The 18252-nt window shown below is 53.9% G+C and overlaps 1 protein-coding gene across 1 annotated transcript; it reads left to right on the plus strand.

The window, feature by feature from the left end:
* The first annotated feature begins 1900 nt into the window (after window positions 1-1900).
* On the plus strand, window positions 1901-18181 carry KCNH3 (potassium voltage-gated channel subfamily H member 3). Its single transcript, XM_049783646.1, has 15 exons — window positions 1901-1976; window positions 3065-3298; window positions 3637-3771; window positions 4776-4912; window positions 5309-5552; window positions 5857-6014; window positions 6092-6299; window positions 9844-10131; window positions 10372-10571; window positions 10844-11093; window positions 14071-14282; window positions 15881-16212; window positions 16625-16731; window positions 17272-17348; window positions 17433-18181. Exons 1-15 carry the CDS (start codon window positions 1901-1903, stop codon window positions 18024-18026), a joined length of 3252 nt encoding a protein of 1083 aa, XP_049639603.1. The 3' UTR covers window positions 18027-18181.
* Window positions 18182-18252: the final 71 nt, after the last annotated feature.

Below are 18252 nucleotides of genomic sequence, written 5' to 3' on the forward strand. Positions count from 1 at the left end.
CCCTCCGCCCCCTCAGGGGGTGCAGCCTCTTCGCAGTGGCAGGTCCTCTGGGCGGTGGGGTGGGGAACCAGCTTGGGCCTGGCGCCCACGGCCCGTAAGGGTTCGCTCGCACGCTCGGGGCTGGACGTTTTGGCCGGGCCTTGGAATCTGTGCTCAAATCCTCTACTAGCGCATCCTGAGAGCAGCGAGGGGTCTCTCTCTCTCTCTCTCTCTCTCTCTCTCTCTCTCTCTCTCTCTCTCTCTCTCTCTCTCTCTCTCTCTCTCTCTCTGTCTATATATATATATATATATATATATATATATATATCCTCTCTCCTCTCCTCTCTCCTCTCTCTGTCCTCTCTCCTCTCTCCTCTCTCTTCTCTCTCTCCTCTCTCCTCTCTCCTCTGTCCTCTCTTTCTCCTCTCTCTTCTCTCTCTCCTCTCTCCTCTCTCTTCTCTCCTCTCTCCTCTCTCTTCTCTCCTCTCTCCTCTCTTTCTCTCTCTCTCTCTCTCTATATATATATATATATATATCCTCTCTCTCCTCTCTCCTCTCTTTCTCCTCTCTCTTCTCTCTCTCCTCTCTCTCTCCTCTCTCTCTCTCTCTATATATATATCCTCTCTCTCCTCTCTCCTCTCTCTTCTCTCTCTCCTCTCCCCTCTCTCTTCTCTCTCTCCTCTCTTTCTCGCTCTCTCTCTCTCTCTCTCTATATATATATATATATATATATCCTCTCTCCTCTCTCTCCTCTCTCCTCTCTTTCTCCTCTCTCTTCTCTCTCTCCTCTCTCTCCTCTCTCTCTCTCTCTCTCTCTCTCTCTCTCTCTCTCTCTCTCTCTCACACACACACACACACACACACACACACACACCTTTCCACCTGGGCATACAGAAGCACTCCTGACCCCACAACTCCCTGTCCTCCAGTTCCCAGCCACACCGTCGCCTCCCGTTGCCCAGATCCATTTTCCCAGGGACCAGCTGGGACTGAGAAGGACTTGAACGCCCGGCGCTGTGTTCCGCTCTCCCCGCTGTCGCGGTCCCCTTGGGCTTCCAACCCAGCTCCGCCACGCGCCCCATTCACCTTCTCCACCTCCTGGGCTCTAGGTATCAGGCTTGGCTTTGTGACTTTGTTTCCCAAACCAGCCCAGGCAGAGGAACTGGAAATCTGACTTCTCCACCTCCGCCACCGGGTCCCTTCCCCGCTCCACTGTTTCCTGGGGGAAAGCGCCTTCTCTCTAAAACGCCCCCACGATCCCCCCGACTACCCGCAGCAGGTGCAAACCCCCAGCGTGGACGAGGAAAGGATGTCACACCTTGGGCTGTCTGTCACCCAGGCGGGACGGGAGCGGCCCGCACTTACTCGAGGGCGTGCGGGGCGGCTGGGGGGCGACCGGGCCGGCCCCCCAGCAGGGGTGGGCTGCACTCCTGCGCCCACCCGGCTGCCCAGGGAAGCGGCGCCCGGTGGGTGCGCCCTGCGCCTTTAAGGAGGCGGTCCTCGCTGGGTGTGCCCGGTCTCCAAGGCGACGCGGTGCCGGCGGCTGGCGCGGGAGGCTGGGAGGGGAGCTGCCACATCTCCCCGACAGGCTGGGGGAGCTGCGGGGACCCGGCTCCGAGCAAGCGGGAGGCTCCCGGCGCGGGAGGCGAGGCGAGGCGAGGCGAGGCGACCCACCGCGGCGCGCGGAGTCGGGGGCGCACTCGTGGGCGCGGGGCCACCATGCTCGGGGCCCCGAAGGCGCGAACGCCCCGTCGCCTGCGGGCGGCCCGCGGGGCCTGGAAGCCCCGGGTGGCCGCTGCCCCCCGACGGCTGCGCTAGGGCGCGCGGGGCCCGGCGGGGGGCAGCCGAGCCGGGCGCCCTCCCCGGCGCTGAGCCCCCCGCGCCTCCGGAGGGATGGGGTGGGCGGCCGTAGCCGCCTAAGATGCCCGCCATGCGGGGACTCCTGGCGCCGCAGAACACCTTCCTGGACACCATCGCCACGCGCTTCGACGGCACGCGTGAGTCGGGCACCCCGGAACCCTTCCCCGCCCCGCGCCCCCGGGAGCGGCGACCTCCGTCCTCCTTCTGCCAGGAGCAGTTCGCGCGCGCGCGCACGCCCACACACCCCCAAACTTCGAACTCAGCACTTCACTCTGCTAGCAGAACGGCCAGGCACCGCGGGGTTTGGGGCTTGGCATTTCGACCTCGCTCTGGATTTGGGTTCCGGCACGGGAACCCAACCTACGCTGTAACTGTACTGACAGAAAACAAATTGGCAAAAGAGGTTTTTGCAAGCCAAGGTAGATCAGGTGGGAAGCAGGACACTGAGCCTGAACCCACAAAGATACTCCTGCTCAGCCCCTGAAGGATAGATAGGTTTAGGGACATCACGTTGAGACTGATGAAGTTTGGAGAAGGTACCAGAAAGCCTGCGAATGACGAGTTCCAGGCATTGAGAATGCATGGAAAGTGGAGAAAGCCCCTCTCTCGCCTCCCGTGCTTGTGTGTCTTCCCAGCTCTGCTCAGGGTCCTCTGAGCTAGGTAGAACTGACAGAGGGGGCCCATCCCCCTGAACCCCTCCTCACAGACCCAGGCCCCTCCACTTGCTTTTCTGTGGAGGCTCCTGAAGCCCACTGATTCAGTGCACCTCATTTTTTGCCTCTGTTCACATCCACTATTTCCTGAGCCATTCAGCTGCTGGGATTAAGAGTGAGGGGCAGGTGCTCTCTTTCTGGTGAGTACCAGTGAGATGACTCTGGTACCTGGCATATAAATGAGCCCAGGTACAGGTAGCACTGGGGCTGAGGCTGTGATTTTGCTGCCTTCCTCAAGTCTTTCTCCATCCCACCCCATACCCTTCTCTGCCCAGGATATATCCACAGAGAGCACCCAGCTCACAGCTCACTCACCAACCTGAGTGCTAGGAGCCACATAGGTGCTAATACATGGGGTTCCTGTTCACAAGTAGCCCCACGAATCCCCCACAAACTTTCATAGGATTCTTAGGACTTGGAGCAGCCACTTCTGGGAGCAGGTGTTGGGAAGGAGAGGTGGGAAGCACTGCACCCCTTTTCCAGTGCCTCCTCTGAGAGGGGCTCTCTTGCAGACAGTAACTTCGTGCTGGGGAATGCCCAGGTGGCGGGGCTCTTCCCCGTGGTCTACTGCTCCGATGGCTTCTGTGACCTCACGGGCTTCTCCCGGGCTGAGGTCATGCAGCGAGGCTGTGCCTGCTCCTTCCTCTATGGGCCTGACACCAGTGAGCTCGTTCGACAGCAGATCCACAAGGCCCTGGATGAGCACAAGGAGTTTAAGGCTGAGCTGATCCTGTACCGGAAGAGTGGTGAGGGGGTCCCTGACCTGCCTGCCGACTTCACCTTCTTAACTGCACTGACTTTTCCCCCCACCATCGTGGAGCCCCCATCCTCACTTTCTCTATCTCTGCTCACCCCCTTTATCACACACTCAGTCCCTGTTCCCCTCTCCCCATCTCTTGGCTCTTTCCAGAGCACTCTTCTATCCCACTTCTCCCTACCTCAGCATGTTGTGTTTGAATTGGACTAAACTAACCCCTGTGTTCTTCCTGGAGCCCCCATTCCAGGCTCCCCTCCCAGCAAAGGCTGAGCCTGCTGGGGCTGAGCCCCTATGGTGCAGCAGAGCTGAGACTATCTTCATGCCCAGGACTCCCATTCTGGTGTCTCCTGGATGTGATTCCCATAAAGAATGAGAAAGGGGAAGTGGCCCTCTTCCTGGTCTCCCATAAGGACATCAGTGACACCAAGAACCGAGGGGCCCCTGACAACTGGAAGGAGAGAGGTGGGTACCTTAGGGCAGATGGCAGGGGAGTTGGTCACCACCAGGCCTGGGTAGAACCTTGGTAGAATTCTCAGGTGTGCCAAGCTCTCAGGAAGCTCTCTGGTGTCCCCATACCTCATACCCTTATTGGCTCTGGGGATGGAGAGATATGCCTCTGTCCACTGTGCTACTATCCTCATTCTGCTGCCCAGTTAACGATTAAGATAAGACAAAATTGGACTTTTGGGGCTGGAGTGATAGCACATCAGTAGGGCATTTGCCTTGCACACTGCCGACCCGGAATGGCACCTGGTTCGATTCCTGGCATCCCATATGGTCCCTGAGCCTGCCAGGAGTGATTTCTGAGTGCAAAATCAGGAGTAACCCCTGGGCGCTGCTGGGTATGGCCCCAAAACAAAAACAAATTGGACTTTTCAAGTGAACTTTACTAAGAAATAAAGTAAACAAACTCCATGGGAAATGACATTTGCTGTTCTATTAGTGAGATCAGCACAAATGCAGCCTGGATCCTTCTAGCAAACTGATTTGGTTGCCTGGTCAAGTTTTCATTTATGTTCTTGGTGATCTTTCCTCTCTTGGAACCTCCAATGTCTAGGGGAGCTCTTGGATAAGTAGAAAGCAGAGTTGTCATCAGAAGCAGCTTCTAGATCTCCTACCTAGTCACTTGTGGGGTGGGGTGAGCCCTTGATTTCTACCTCCCTACCCCAGCCCTGGGTTGACTTCAATGGCAAGTCTTCATTGGCATGACTCCTCATCTAGAACCATCTCCCCCACTTCTCCTGAAAGCCAGCACTAACCCTGTACCTGGCATCACCAGAGGACTGCTTGTTGCTACTGTTGGCAAGTGCTTTGTGCACATGAAGTATGTAGAGGCCCTGAGACTAAACCGATGAGCTGCAGTGAGCTAGACCAGACTATAGACTAGCAATAAGTGTCCTCTACTTCAGAACTCCATTTGAGGATGGTGGACAGACTTACTTTCCTGGGCCCCTCTTCTTTTTTAGGTGGTGGCCGGCGCCGCCGATATGGCCGGGTAGGAAACAAAAGCTTCAATGCCAATCGGCGGCGGAGCCGGGCTGTGCTTTACCACCTGTCTGGGCATTTGCAGAAGCAGCCTAAGGGCAAGCACAAGCTCAATAAGGTGGATTGTGCATGAAGGTGTCTGCTTGGGGTGGGACAGGGAAGGGAAAGGTTGAGTTGGAGGAGGGTGCTGAACCCACCATAGAGATAGTGGCTGAGGTACCAGACAGGTCTGCCCAAAACTTTGGAGTTGTGACTGTGGGAAGGAATATCACATACCTGATTGAGCAAAGGTGTAAGAAGCTTTGTCTTCTCCCTAAGTAGCTGTGCAACTGTGGCTAAGTTCTTTAGCTAAGACCTCCCTGAGCTTGAGCTTTCTGATCTGTAGTGTGGGAACTCTGCTGCCATGTCAGAGGTCATTTGAGAATATAGGAGCCTGGGAAGAGGGTGCCTGCCCCAAATCCTGCTGAACATGGCATCTTTTTCCTTCCCCCTACCGGTGCCCTGCCCCTCTCAGGGAGTGTTTGGGGAGAAGCCAAACTTGCCAGAGTACAAAGTAGCTGCCATTCGAAAGTCACCCTTCATCCTGCTGCACTGCGGGGCGCTGAGAGCCACATGGGATGGTTTCATCCTGCTTGCCACCCTCTACGTGGCTGTCACTGTGCCCTATAGTGTGTGTGTCAGCATGGCCCGGGAACCCAGTGCTGCCCGCAGTCCCCCCAGTGTCTGTGACCTGGCTGTGGAGGTCCTCTTCATCCTCGGTAAGTGTGCTTTGACCCCTGAGGTGGGAATCATCTGCATGGCTCCAGGTCCCACCAGAATCTCCCTTGCCCCGTGTTTGTGACCCGTGGACTTTGAAATCTGATATCCAATCTGTCCATACCTGAATGGCTCAGATGACCTGAACCACTCATCCCCTCCAAGCTCAGTTCCTCTCTGCACCAAATTGGCAAAAGTAGTGCCCATGGGGGAATGTCTGCTCTAGATAGTGTCAGGTCTGAGCAGGTGCACTCTTAAGGCTCCATCTCAGACTGTCGTTGTCTTCCCAACTCCCTGCACCTGCAGACATTGTGCTGAACTTCCGGACCACGTTTGTGTCCAAGTCAGGCCAGGTGGTGTTTGCTCCCAAGTCCATTTGCCTGCACTATGTCACCACCTGGTTCCTGCTGGATGTCATTGCGGCCCTGCCCTTCGACCTGCTCCATGCCTTTAAGGTCAATGTGGTCAGTGTGGCCAGCCTGGGTGGGCTGCAGGGTGGGCAGTGAAACTGTTGAGGTGACCTCTCTCCATTTCCATCCAGTACTTTGGGGCCCACCTGCTGAAGACAGTGCGGCTGCTACGTCTGCTGCGCCTTCTGCCCCGGCTGGACCGCTACTCCCAGTACAGTGCCGTGGTGCTCACCCTGCTCATGGCTGTGTTCGCCTTGCTCGCACACTGGGTGGCCTGTATCTGGTTCTACATTGGCCAGCAGGAGATTGAGAGCAGTGCTTCCGAGCTGCCCGAGATCGGTACTGGTGCCCACTGTGCACAGGGTTTGAGGTGTGGGGTGGTATCTGTGTCCACAAGGACTGTACCTGCTGTGAGCCTGTTGGAGGTGCATAGATGCATGGAGGTGTTGCTAGCATACTGACACCTTGTGTCTGGACAGGCCTGCATGTCTGCATGTGTGCATGTCTATGTTAGGAATGGGTGCAAATTGGCACTGTGTCCGTCAGTGTGCAGAAGGTATAGGAGCAGGTGTGAGTGTTCAGGTCTGTGCACCAGCAGTAAAGGCCTGAGGGCTCCAGACATCCAAATCATAGCCTTCCAAACACCTCAGGAGTGGGCCCTGCACTTGGTGACCATCTGTCTTGGGCCTCAGCCTGACCTGGGATCTTCAGGCCTTTTCTCCCATTCATGTCACCTCCAGTGTACATCTGTGTCAGCTGCTCAGCCCTGCCTAACCTGCGCCTCCTCCTTCAACTCCTACTCCTGATCTTTCTGCTTACTTCCCACTCACTTTTGCTTTTTCCTAGAGGTCTTCCTCCTCCATTCCTGATTCCAAAACATCACTCCTAGAGTCACGGTGATTGCTGGGGCCCAAATGCAGCCCCTCCATTGACATGTTTGTAACCCCTGCCTTTATCTACCACCAACCACACTCCTGAGGATGCTTTGCTTCTGTCTCAGCAACCCAGTGCCCATCCTAAGCTCCCCTTATGTGAACTGGTCTACTTCCACCCTTCCTGTCTCTGGCTTGCTTTCTTTTGTCCATCTGGCTTGAACTCTCTACTCCACATTCCTAAATCTTGCACCCTCTCGCTCCCAGCCTCAGGTCAGTAGGCAGGACTGCCTACTCTTTATAAGGGATCCAGGTTGGTCTTTGGAATCTGTTGCACAGTGCTAGGCCTCAGTAGGCTGTGCCAGGTTCTCTTCCTCACCAAGGGACCGGAGACTGGTACCCTAAGGCCTGCAGATGCTCCCCAGTGTTCCAGTTGCTCAGAAGCGGATGCTCCTGGCAGTGTCAGCTCACAAGGGAGACTGGGTGGCAGCTATGCAGCACAGTGAACAGGGTCAGTTGGCCAGAAGAGACAGTGGGGAGGCCACATCTCTGGGTCTTTTGCCCACATAGCCCTTCTGTTCTAAGCCGCTCACACCAGATGTGACTGCCCAGCCAATGGGGATGAGACTTTTTGGCTCTGGTGAGAGTGGGATCACTGTGAGAAACTTATACAGCACAGGCTGGATGTTTTGTGATTACACATGGGAGTTCTTCTGCCCCTGAGCCCCTGAGCTCTGAGGGACTTCATTCTATTCGAGTTTGGTACGATTTCATCTTCCAAATGTTTCTGTCTTCATCATCATCTCTCCCTTCTTTCTTCAAGGAAATTACCCCCAACTGGGTTGAAGCCAGGTTCCCCAAAGACCCACCCTAAAAAGGAGAAGGTTTGGGGGAGAAAGGGTCCTTGTGGCCTCACTTCCTTGCTTCTCTTTACCGGGTATCCCAGTTTCCTCCTCCTACAATGGGGGGCCTCAGATACAGGCTCTTGCCTCCAGTCAATCTGCTGACAGGGGCCATTCTGCTACCTGCTCAGGACTTCTGGTTCCCGGGCCTGAGAGAGAAGATGTCCCTCTTCTATCGCCCTGCCCATCCCATTCTTACCTGCCAACAGAACACATCTCTGGAACTCCTTTAATAACAGCCCAGGAGTCTCATACTCCAGCTTCCCTCTACTCACCTGATGTAATGGGGATAGATCTTCACCTTGGCTTGAGCCTTATCTCATCTCCCCAAATTTCCTCCACCTGGAATGTGGTGCCCCATAGTGAACCCCACATTCTTGCAGAGCTAAGCTACTGTCTAATCAGTCTACTTTTTTGTTTTGTTTTGTTTTTGGGCCACACCCAGCGGCACTCGAGTTACTTCTGGCTCTCTCTGTGCTTAGAAATCGCTCCTGGCAAGTTCGGGGACCATATGGGATGCTGGGAATCAAACCGAGGTCTGTCCTGGGATGGCCGTGTGCAAGGCAAATGCCCGACCACTGTGCTATCTCTCCGACCCCCTAGTCTACATTTCTTTTTTTTTTTTTTGGTTTTTGGTTTTTGGGTCACACCCCGCGGTGCTCAGGGGATACTCCTGGCTCCACGCTCAGAAATCGCTCCTGGCATGCTCAGGGGACCATATGGGACGCCGGGATTCGAACCAATGATCTTCTGCATGAAAGGCAAACGCCTTACCTCCATGCCATCTCTCCGGCCCCCTAGTCTACATTTCTATGTTAAGCTTGTGGCTTGCCCTAGATCAGAATGATCAGTTTCTCTGAATCAAACTTCTGTCCCCCCTCTGAGACCAAGCACCTCTGGCCCCCTCTTCTATCAGAGCCCAAGCCTAGAACACACTGTTTTATGCCCTGTCATGGGCCACTGGGGCCTGAGTAGCTCTGGGGTGTAGACCCTACCCCACCTGTCTTGACTGGTTCACCTTGTCCCCAGCCCCAGTAAGTGGCACAAGTGAGTGGATGGCTGGGAACAGTGAATATGCAGTGTTGGGGAGAACATGGTGTAGGGGGCTTGGGGCATTTTGAGAGCAGAATTTAGGTATAGCTTGTGGCCTTGAGCCCACCTTCTGTGTTTACCAGCTGACTTTGCTTTCTCCATATTGTGCTCAGCTTTGCTCGTTTTTTGTTTTTTGTTTTTTGTTTGGTTTTTGGGTCACACTTGGCAGCGCTCAGGGGTTACTCCTGGCTCTACGCTCAGAAATCACCCCTGGCAGGCTCAGGGGACCATATGGGATGCCGGGATTTGAACCACCAACCTTCTACATACAAGGCAAATGCATTACCTCCATGCTCATCTCTCTGGCCCTTTGCTGACTCTTGAGAGCCCCTTTATCCCCCTAGAATACCTGCAACCCTACAACCATTCTCAGAGTGACTTAAGGGTCCTAAGAGACCCTTAACCACTTCATTTTATGCCAAGCCAGAGAATATGGTGTTGAAGAGAGCCAGGGTGTTCTTTGGCCTCTGCCCAGTAGCCCACATGTTCTTTCGTCTGTCTGTGCCCAGGTGCCTGCCACACCTGGAGTTAGCCCCAGGCACTGTGAACTCCCTGGCCTTGGTCCTTGTGATGTTTGCGTCTTCATGAAACTTCATGAACCCAGATAGTGTGTGTGGCTGTGAGTAGGGATGATGCTGAGCAGGGGAAGCTTCCTAGAGTGTCATCTCAAGAGGCAGAGGAAGATCCAGAGGACTTGATCAACAGCTGAGAGGGTTGGTGCCCACCAGTCCCTTTGCTACCCACAGCTGAATCCTAGTGCCTAGGCTCAGTGTCAGCCATAGGAGAGTGTGGTCTCCTCACTCCATCCTCAGCCCCATTGGCACCAGCAAGGGACAGGCGAGCCTCACTGCTATGTTCTTCTGTTTGTCAGCTGAGGGCTGAAGGCTGAGGTGTGGGCAGGGTGGCAGAGGAAGCTAGTGGCAGGCAGCCATGGGGAGGGGGGGAATCTGCATTATCTGTCTCCCATCTAGGGGGCATAAGCACCTGGATTGCTGCAATACTATTCCATCCCTGCAGGCTGGCTGCAGGAACTGGCCCGTCGATTGGAAACCCCTTATTACTTGGTGGGCCAGAACCCAGAGGTGGGGAATAACTCTGGCCAGAGTGACAACTGCAGCAGCAGCAGCAGCAGCAGCGAGGCCAACAGCACAGGGCTGGCGCTCCTGGGCGGCCCGTCCCTGCGCAGTGCCTACATCACCTCCCTCTACTTCGCGCTCAGCAGCCTCACCAGCGTGGGCTTTGGCAATGTGTCAGCCAATACGGACACTGAGAAGATCTTCTCCATCTGCACCATGCTCATCGGCGGTGAGGCCTGCCACTGCCCACTCAGCCAGGCAGACATGCCCTTCTCAGCTCCCCCACAGTGCCCAGCTTCTTCCCTGGTGTGTGTGTGTGTGTGTGTGTGTGGTGGTGGGTGTATGCTTTTAGGACGAACCAGAGGCTGGGTAGGGAGCACCCTGCTGGGCAGCAGGTCTCTGAGCTGCCCAGGAAAGTTTGGGGTCTTATAGACTGGGCTTACGGAGGTGACACCCTCTTCTCCTGCAGCCCTGATGCACGCGGTGGTGTTTGGGAACGTGACAGCCATCATTCAGCGCATGTACGCTCGCCGCTTTCTGTACCACAGCCGCACCCGGGACCTGCGGGACTACATCCGCATCCACCGCATCCCCAAGCCCCTCAAACAGCGCATGCTGGAGTACTTCCAGGCCACGTGGGCTGTGAACAACGGCATCGACACCACAGAGGTGCGCAGCCATGGAGCTGAAGGGTGTGCACTTGGTCCTGAATCCTTAAAGGGGGAGCGTGGTAAGAGAAGGCAAGGCATGCATGCAGGAGTCTGGTCTTCCTGCTTCTGCTCTCTCTGTTCGCCAGCCGTGCTCTGTGTCATTCTTGGTCCTATGGAAGGCCCTCAAGTTCTCTCCCAGGCTTGCCCTTGCCCCTGAGAATCCCAGGTGGGCAGGGCCTGGCTGACAGCTTCCACTCCTGCCACTCTCACCTGGCCCATCCCCATCTGCAGCTGCTGCAGAGCCTCCCAGATGAGCTCCGGGCCGACATTGCCATGCACCTGCACAAGGAGGTCCTGCAGCTGCCTCTTTTTGAGGCTGCCAGCCGCGGCTGCCTGCGCTCCCTGTCCCTGGCCCTCAGGCCCGCCTTTTGTACTCCGGGGGAGTACCTCATCCATCAGGGCGACGCACTCCAGGCCCTCTACTTCGTCTGCTCCGGCTCCATGGAGGTGCTCAAGGGAGGCACTGTGCTTGCCATCCTAGGTTTGTAAGGGCTTCGGGTGGGGCAGGTCCAATCTTAGAGAACACAGCTCTGGGTGGGGTGAGAAGCCACAGGGGGAGTGGCAAAGCTGAGAGGGATCCAATGAGAAAGTAGAAAAGTACCCTTCCTTTGGGAGCTGGGGGCAGTCTTTAGTCTCTGAAGGCACAAAGGGGTACAGCACTTAGTATCACAAAGAGAATGCTCAGACAGGGCTGAGAAACAAGAGTAAAAGTAATCCTTGGGGCTCCTTGCTGCTGGGCCCCTCTAGGAGGTGAGGCAAATTACTAGGGACAATAATTCAAAAGAAAAAATGGACATCAGCCCAAGTCTAAAATGGAGACCTCAGATTCCCAGCAAACCTTCTTGGCCAAAAAGGGTGAAAAGCCAGGGGAGAATTTAATGGGTTGAATTTAGACTTGCCACGTAGAAGGCAAGTCAGTACCCAACTCTGCATGATCCTCCCAGCACTCCAGTTTGGTGTGGCCTCCAAACCAGTGAACAACAAGAAGAAGGGGTGAAGATGAGGGCCAGATCCCTGCCCAGGCTTGCTGATGCCAGGGCACCCTCCATGCTTCTTCTCAGGCAGACTCATCTCAGTGGGTCTGAGTAGGAACTATTGAAGTTCCCATTTTGTGAGAGAGACTCAAACTCTACAGATAGATAAAAGGCAGGGTAGACTTAGAAGCTATGTGCAGCTCAGCCTGATACTCTGCTGGGGTTAATTGGGTGCAGACAGGACCACAAATACCCACCAAGATTTGTTTCTTTTGTTTTGTTGTTTTTGGATCACACCAAACAAAGTTCAGGACTTTTTCTGGTTTTGCATTCAGGAATTATTCCTGGAAAGCAAAGGGAAACATATGTGATGCTGGGAATTAAATCCAGATTGGCTGTATGCAAGAAAAATGCAGGATTCACTGAATTATTGCCCCAGCCCCCCACCAAGATTTAAGAAGGTGCATTTGTGCATGCTCTGGATATAGGACACTCATCAGTGACCTGGAGCATAGAGACACGTGATTTATTTGGACTATAGGGGGACTCCTACCTTAACAATAAAGCAAGTGATACCCCCATCACAACTGAATCCTCAAGCAGCAAAGTGTTTGTAGACTCACTATACAAACAGTGGTGCTTGGAGAAGCTAAGGTGTGAGCAGAACAAAGGCCTCCACCCTGCGTCTTCCAACTAGATGGGCACCCTCCTTGACATCATTCAGAGGTTTCTTTCCCAGGCTTAGATGCTGTTTATGTCAGGATTCAGAGCAAGTGGAAATACTGTTTGGTAATCCTTGAGAAATTATTAGGAACTGGAGAAGATCACTAGATGAAAAAGGCAGACATGGACTATGTGGACTGACTATTCATAGTAAGGTTTTGAATGTATTGTTGTTTTTTTCTTTTTGTGAAACTTAGGGTGAAACTCAGGGTCTTACACATGCAAGTCACATGGGTTCTTGTCCTGTTCAAGTGGATTATAAAAAAAATTTTTCCTCACTTAAAACCTAGGCATTATTGAGAATGTGAGCTAGCTATATGGGTTCTGCTCAAGCTCCAGGTAGTTTGTCATGGAATGGTCATTTGGTTTCAAGAAGTGCTTCACAGACGTGAAGTGCTTCTCCTGCACCAGACGTCCATTGATTTACTCTCATCCTGCTTGTACAAGAAGAACTATTTCCTTTGGTGACATGGTGGTTCAGGAGCTGCCTGCTTCTTCAACCCTCACAGAACTTGGCTTTTTGCTTTCCCTATCCCCAGTCACCACCTGCTCTCTGCCTCCCTGACCTACTGCTCACTGTGTCCTCACTGGTCAATCAAGCCTTCCTTTTTGTGGGAACCTGCACCTTCAACTATGGGAGAAAGTTGATTGGAGAGAAGTTGGAGGCCAGAGTCTGGCATGCACAAGCAAAGTTGAGGCATGGGTTGAGATGTCTGCAGAACACTTGGCTTTGAGACCAGTGGAATCATCTCTGTCTTCAGTCCTGTCCTAGCAGTCTTTTTTTTTTTTTTTTTTTTCACCTCTTGGACAAAGACAGGAATACACATTATTTCCAGGCATCACAGATGAGGGACTTAGAGCTCATCTGCGAGATACTAATAGCTCTAGAAGAAACATGAAGGATAACCTGAAACTAGGAAAGTAAATGTAACGGACTTGAGATGGCTTTGCATATAGGATACCTGGGTTCAATCCTGCCTCCACATATTTCCCTGAGCCAGAAGTGGTCCCTGAACATGACTGGGTGTGTTCCCTGTACCTCTTAAAAGTGATGTGTTCAATTATTTGGTTTGAGCAAAAGTCCATGAAGTTATTATAGGAACCTCCAGGCTCAGTGGGTTCCCAGCAGCATGTGGTGATGACCAGCTGGCTCACCTGAAGGCTGGAAGAACTTCAAGACCAAAGACTATGTCCTAAGAAGGCAGTGAGCGCTTGCTGTCCTGACCAGGGGGACTACCAGTGGGGCATTCCTGTCAGGGAAAGGACTGAAATTTACATGGTTGTCTGCATGTCAAGCACTTTATGGACATAAACTCATTTGATTCTCACTACCCCCCTGAGGGGAGACACTTTCATTGATCCTCAGTTGCACATTTCCCCCAACCATAGGCCCACAGGTAGGGTTCAGGAAGGATATCTGGGATAAATGAGGGCAGAACCATTGCCTTGGGATTCTCCTGTGGATACTTGAGTTTTGTAGGGAGAAATGGGCCTGTGGATCTGATTGGTATATTTCTGGGGAGTCTGACACACAGCACCTGCTCAGTCCTCAAGTTGGAATTGGGGTGTATTTCAGCCCCAAGCTTTCCCACTCCACCCCTGCAACCTCTCAGGGGAACTATCAGGCTGGTCTTCTGGCCAGGCCTTGTTCCATAGTGGGGCCCAATGAGAGACACTTTGCTAACACACAGGGTAGCTCCATTTTGCTCCATTTCTGATGCTGATGGATCACAACCCCTGACCTCTGTGCCCTCTCCCCAGGGAAGGGTGATCTGATTGGCTGTGAGCTGCCCCAGCGTGAGCAAGTGGTGAAGGCCAATGCAGATGTGAAAGGGCTGACATACTGCGTCCTGCAATGTCTGCAGTTGGCAGGGCTGCATGAGAGCCTCACCCTGTACCCGGAGTTTGCCCCTCGCTTCAGCAGAGGGCTTCGGGGAGAGCTCAGCTACAACTTGGGCGCTGGACACGCAGAGGTGAGAGTGCTGGAAATGACAAGATCCTGGTGAGTCTGGGGTTTGTGGAGGTGCTATGTAAGCACCCCACACTCCCTTCACACCTGCACACAACACTGCCCAAGCCCAGCCAGTGGAGTCTTAGGTGAGGGAAGTTGAGTGCACAAGTTCCAGACAGGCCTCCATATAGCTTCTCATTGAGGAGAGCCCCATGTTCCCCTGCTTCCTGTTGAAGAAGATTGTTCAGGCTGGTCAGAGTGCAGTAGTGTTTACAATTAATTGATCACAGTTATAGATTTCTTAAAACAAAACAAAAAAAACAAACAAAAAACTGGGGCCAAAGCAGTGGCACAAGCACTAGGGCATCAGCCTTGTGCGTGCTAACCTAGGACGGACTGTGGTTCGATCCCCTGGCATCCTATATGGTCCCCCAAGCCAGGAGCGATTTCTGAGCACATAGTCAGGAGTAACCCCTGAGCATCACCGGGTGTGGCCCAAAAAACAAAAATAAATAAAAAGATTGTTCAGAGACTTGTCACTAACTCCAAGCCAAATTGGGGTACCTGTTTTTCTGGATAACTCTATTATCCTGAGGAACCTATAGTGAGTGGTATGCCTACACCTTTCTTTTTGGCCATACCTGGTGGTGCTCAGAAGTTACTCATAGGGCCAGAGAGATAGTACAGTGGTAGGGCTTTTGCCTTGCATGTGGCCATTTCGGGGCAGACCTGGGTTTGATCCCTAGCATCCCATATGTTCCCTTGAGCCTGCCAGGAGCAATTTCTGCAATTTCTGAGCACAGCCAGGAGTAACCCGAGTGCTGCCAGGTGTGGCCCAAAAACCAGAAAAAAAAAAAAAAAGTTATTCTTGGCAGGCTCAGGGGATCATATGGGGTTCTGGAGATTGAACCTGACTGGCCCCACTCAAGACAAACATCCTCCCCCCTGCACTATGGCTCTGGCCTTTCACACTTTTTTTTTTTTTTTTTTTTTTTGGGCCACACCCGGTAATGCTCAGGGGTTACTCCTGGCTATGTGCTCAGAAGTTGCTCCTGGCTTGGGGGACCATATGGGACACCGGGGGATCGAACCGCGGTCCGTCCAAGGCTAGCGCAGGCAAGGCAGGCACCTTACCTTTAGCGCCACCGCCCTGGCCTTTCACACTTTATAATTAATTTTTTTTGCTTTTCCTGGTGGGGAGCTACACTAACTTGGTAATGCTCAAGGACAAGAATTTTTTTTTTTTTTGGTTTTTGGGTCACACCCAGCAATGCTCAGGGGTTATTCCTGGCTCTACGCTCAGAAATCACCCCCGGCAGGCTCGGGGGACCATATGGGATGCCGGGATTTGAACCAGCGACCTTCCGCATGTAAGGCAACCGCCTTACCGCTGTGCTATCTCTCCGGCCCCAAGGACAAGAATTTTGAGGGAGGGATAGCAAATGTTGGGCTTGGTGACTTAAGTCTTGTGGCAGCAAAACTCACATCCCTCTATTGGGTAGGAGAAATACGGCATCCTGTCTGAGAGGATGGTCTCCCTTCTGAAGAGAGGAGGCTGGGGTGGTAGAGATAAGCGGGGAGCAGGTAGAGGGATCCATGCTACCTCTGCATTGTCCTCAGGTAGATACCAGCTCCCTAAGTGGCGACAACACCCTCATGTCCACACTGGAAGAGAAAGAGACAGATGGGGAACAAGGTCCTTCAGCTTCGCCAGTCGCCGTGGATGAGCCCTCCAGCCCTCTGCTATCTCCCAGCTGCACTTCCTCATCCTCTGCTGCTAAGCTGTTGTCCCCACGTTGGACTGCACCCCGGCCACGTCTTGGTGGTAGAGGGCGGCCAGGCAAAGCAAGAGCACCTCTAGCTGAGTCTGGCCCCTCTGCTCATCCCCAGAGCTTAGAGGGGCTGCAGCTACCCTCCATGCCATGGAATGTGCCCCCAGATTTGAGCCCCAGGTGAGTGGACCTGTGTCAGAGTCCTGTGGCATTTTGTGGTGATTGGATCCTTGGCAGGCACACCCTCCATCACCTGGCACTTGTACAGCCATCCTGCCTTCTCCATTCTGCCTTCACCCCACCATTAGTGCACTAAAGACACTGTTCAGACTGTAATTTTCTTGTGTCTCAGAGGCCCTGGCCTGGTTCTGGGCTAAACAAACAAAAACTCTGGGGCCAAAGCGGTGGCACTAGCGGTAGGGCATCTGCCTTGTGTGCACTAATCTAGGATAGACTGCAGTTTGATCCCCCAGCATCCCATATCTATATAATAAAAGTCTAGAGTCTATATGTGGACACTGTGCCTCCATATACTGAGGACACTTTAGTGCTGCCAACTGACTTGCTGCCCTTGGCTTTTCTGGGTCCACAGAGTAGTAGATGGCATTGAGGATGGCTGTGGTTCCGACCAGCCCAAGTTCTCTTTCCAAGGCGGGCAGTCTGGCCCTGAATGCAGCAGCAGCCCTTCCCCTGCACCAGGTACTGGGGTCAGGGTATTGGGGGAAGTTTGGGGCATGTCCCCTTTGCCCTATGAACCTTAAGTACATTTGCCTTGAGAAACCAAGCAGATATAAGTCTGATCTGGCAGCCCTCTTCTTACCTTACCATCTGACCACTTTGGGAGTCTGAGGTGAACTTTGGTATTGGAGAAGTTGGGAGTAAAATTTGAGTCCCTCCTTGCTTAGTTCAGACTGTGAAGTGCAATAGAGTCACAGGGCCCAATTTTTTAGGAAATGGTAGTAGGGAATAGCAGCCCCTGGTCAGGCCAGGCTGCTGTAGAAGGTGCCTGGTAATGAGTTCCCGAGTGCCCACATACCAGAAGGAAGGACCAAATAAGTATGGAGAGCATTTTCCCTGGGGGCAGAGGAGCAGGGTGGGAGCTTTAGGCAGAACAGTAACTTGGCAGGGGTGGGAGTGGTTGTCCAAATGATGGCCTTACTAGGCATAAGCAGTATGTGGAATTAGGTGAGATGGTGTGGGCCCCACGCAGCCTCCTCACAGCCCCATCCTGCTGTCCAGAGAATAGCTTGCTGACAGTACCTCTGGGGCCCAGTGAGGCAAGGAGCACAGACACACTGGACAAGCTTCGGCAGGCGGTAGGTGAGGGCAAGCTGGTGGCGGGGGTGGGAGGTGGTGGTCCTGCTGCTGCTGGGTTAGCTCTCTGTCCTCTCTCCCCACAGGTGATGGAGCTCTCTGAGCAGGTGCTGCAGATGCGGGAGGGGCTGCAGTCCCTCCGCCAGGCTGTGCAGCTGGTCTTAGCACCCCAGGGGGAGGGCCTATGTGCTCAGGCATCAGGAGAGGGGCCATGCCCAGTCAGCACTTCTGGACTCTTGCAGCCTCTGTGTGTGGACACAGGGGCATCATCATACTGCCTGCAGCCCCTGCCTGGCTCTGTCTTAAGAGGGACATGGCCACACCCTCGAGCAGGGCCACCACCTCTTACAGCCCCCTGGCCTTGGGGCCCCCCAGCATCTCAGAGCTCACCCTGGCCTAGAACCACAGACTTCTGGACCTCCACCTCTGATTCAGAGCCCCCTGGCCCAGAACACTGCCCTGAGACCAGCACCCCTGACTCACCAAGCCTGGAAGAAAGGGCTCGGACTGGCACCCAGGAGCCCACAAGCCAGGCTGAGGCAGTTAGTACTGGGGAGCCTCCGCCAGGTTCAGGGGGCCTGACTTTGCCCTGGGAACCCCACAGTCTGGAGATGGTGCTGATTGGCTGCCATGGCTCTGCCACGGTCCAGTGGACACAAGAGGAAGGCACAGGAGTCTGACTTGGCCAGAACTCAGTGTTACTAGCCACATAGCCACCTGCTGCTCTGTCCTACTGTGGGGCACTGAAAGCAAAAGCCCCTGGACTGCATGCTCCCACTGGCTCCGGGCAGAGTGCCTGAGCACGAAGATGGCCCAATTCAGAAGGTAGCTGGAGTCTCAGGACAGCCCTCGGGCTAGGAATCTTTGGGCCCCTTTTCTTGGGGTGCCTCCTCAATCTGGTCCTAT

This window comes from Suncus etruscus, chromosome 11 (assembly GCF_024139225.1).
Source record: "Suncus etruscus isolate mSunEtr1 chromosome 11, mSunEtr1.pri.cur, whole genome shotgun sequence".
Lineage (NCBI taxonomy): Eukaryota > Metazoa > Chordata > Mammalia > Eulipotyphla > Soricidae > Suncus > Suncus etruscus.

Bases quoted from the DNA above. Each gene is read 5' to 3' on its own strand.
- KCNH3 (XM_049783646.1), top strand. From the start codon at position 1,901: ATGCCCGCCATGCGGGGACTCCTGGCGCCGCAGAACACCTTCCTGGAC. The intron at 10,132-10,371 runs GTGAGGCCTGCC...CTTCTCCTGCAG, and splicing joins CTGCACCATGCTCATCGGCG to CCCTGATGCACGCGGTGGTG. The intron at 16,213-16,624 runs GTGAGTGGACCT...CTGGGTCCACAG, and splicing joins CCCCCAGATTTGAGCCCCAG to AGTAGTAGATGGCATTGAGG.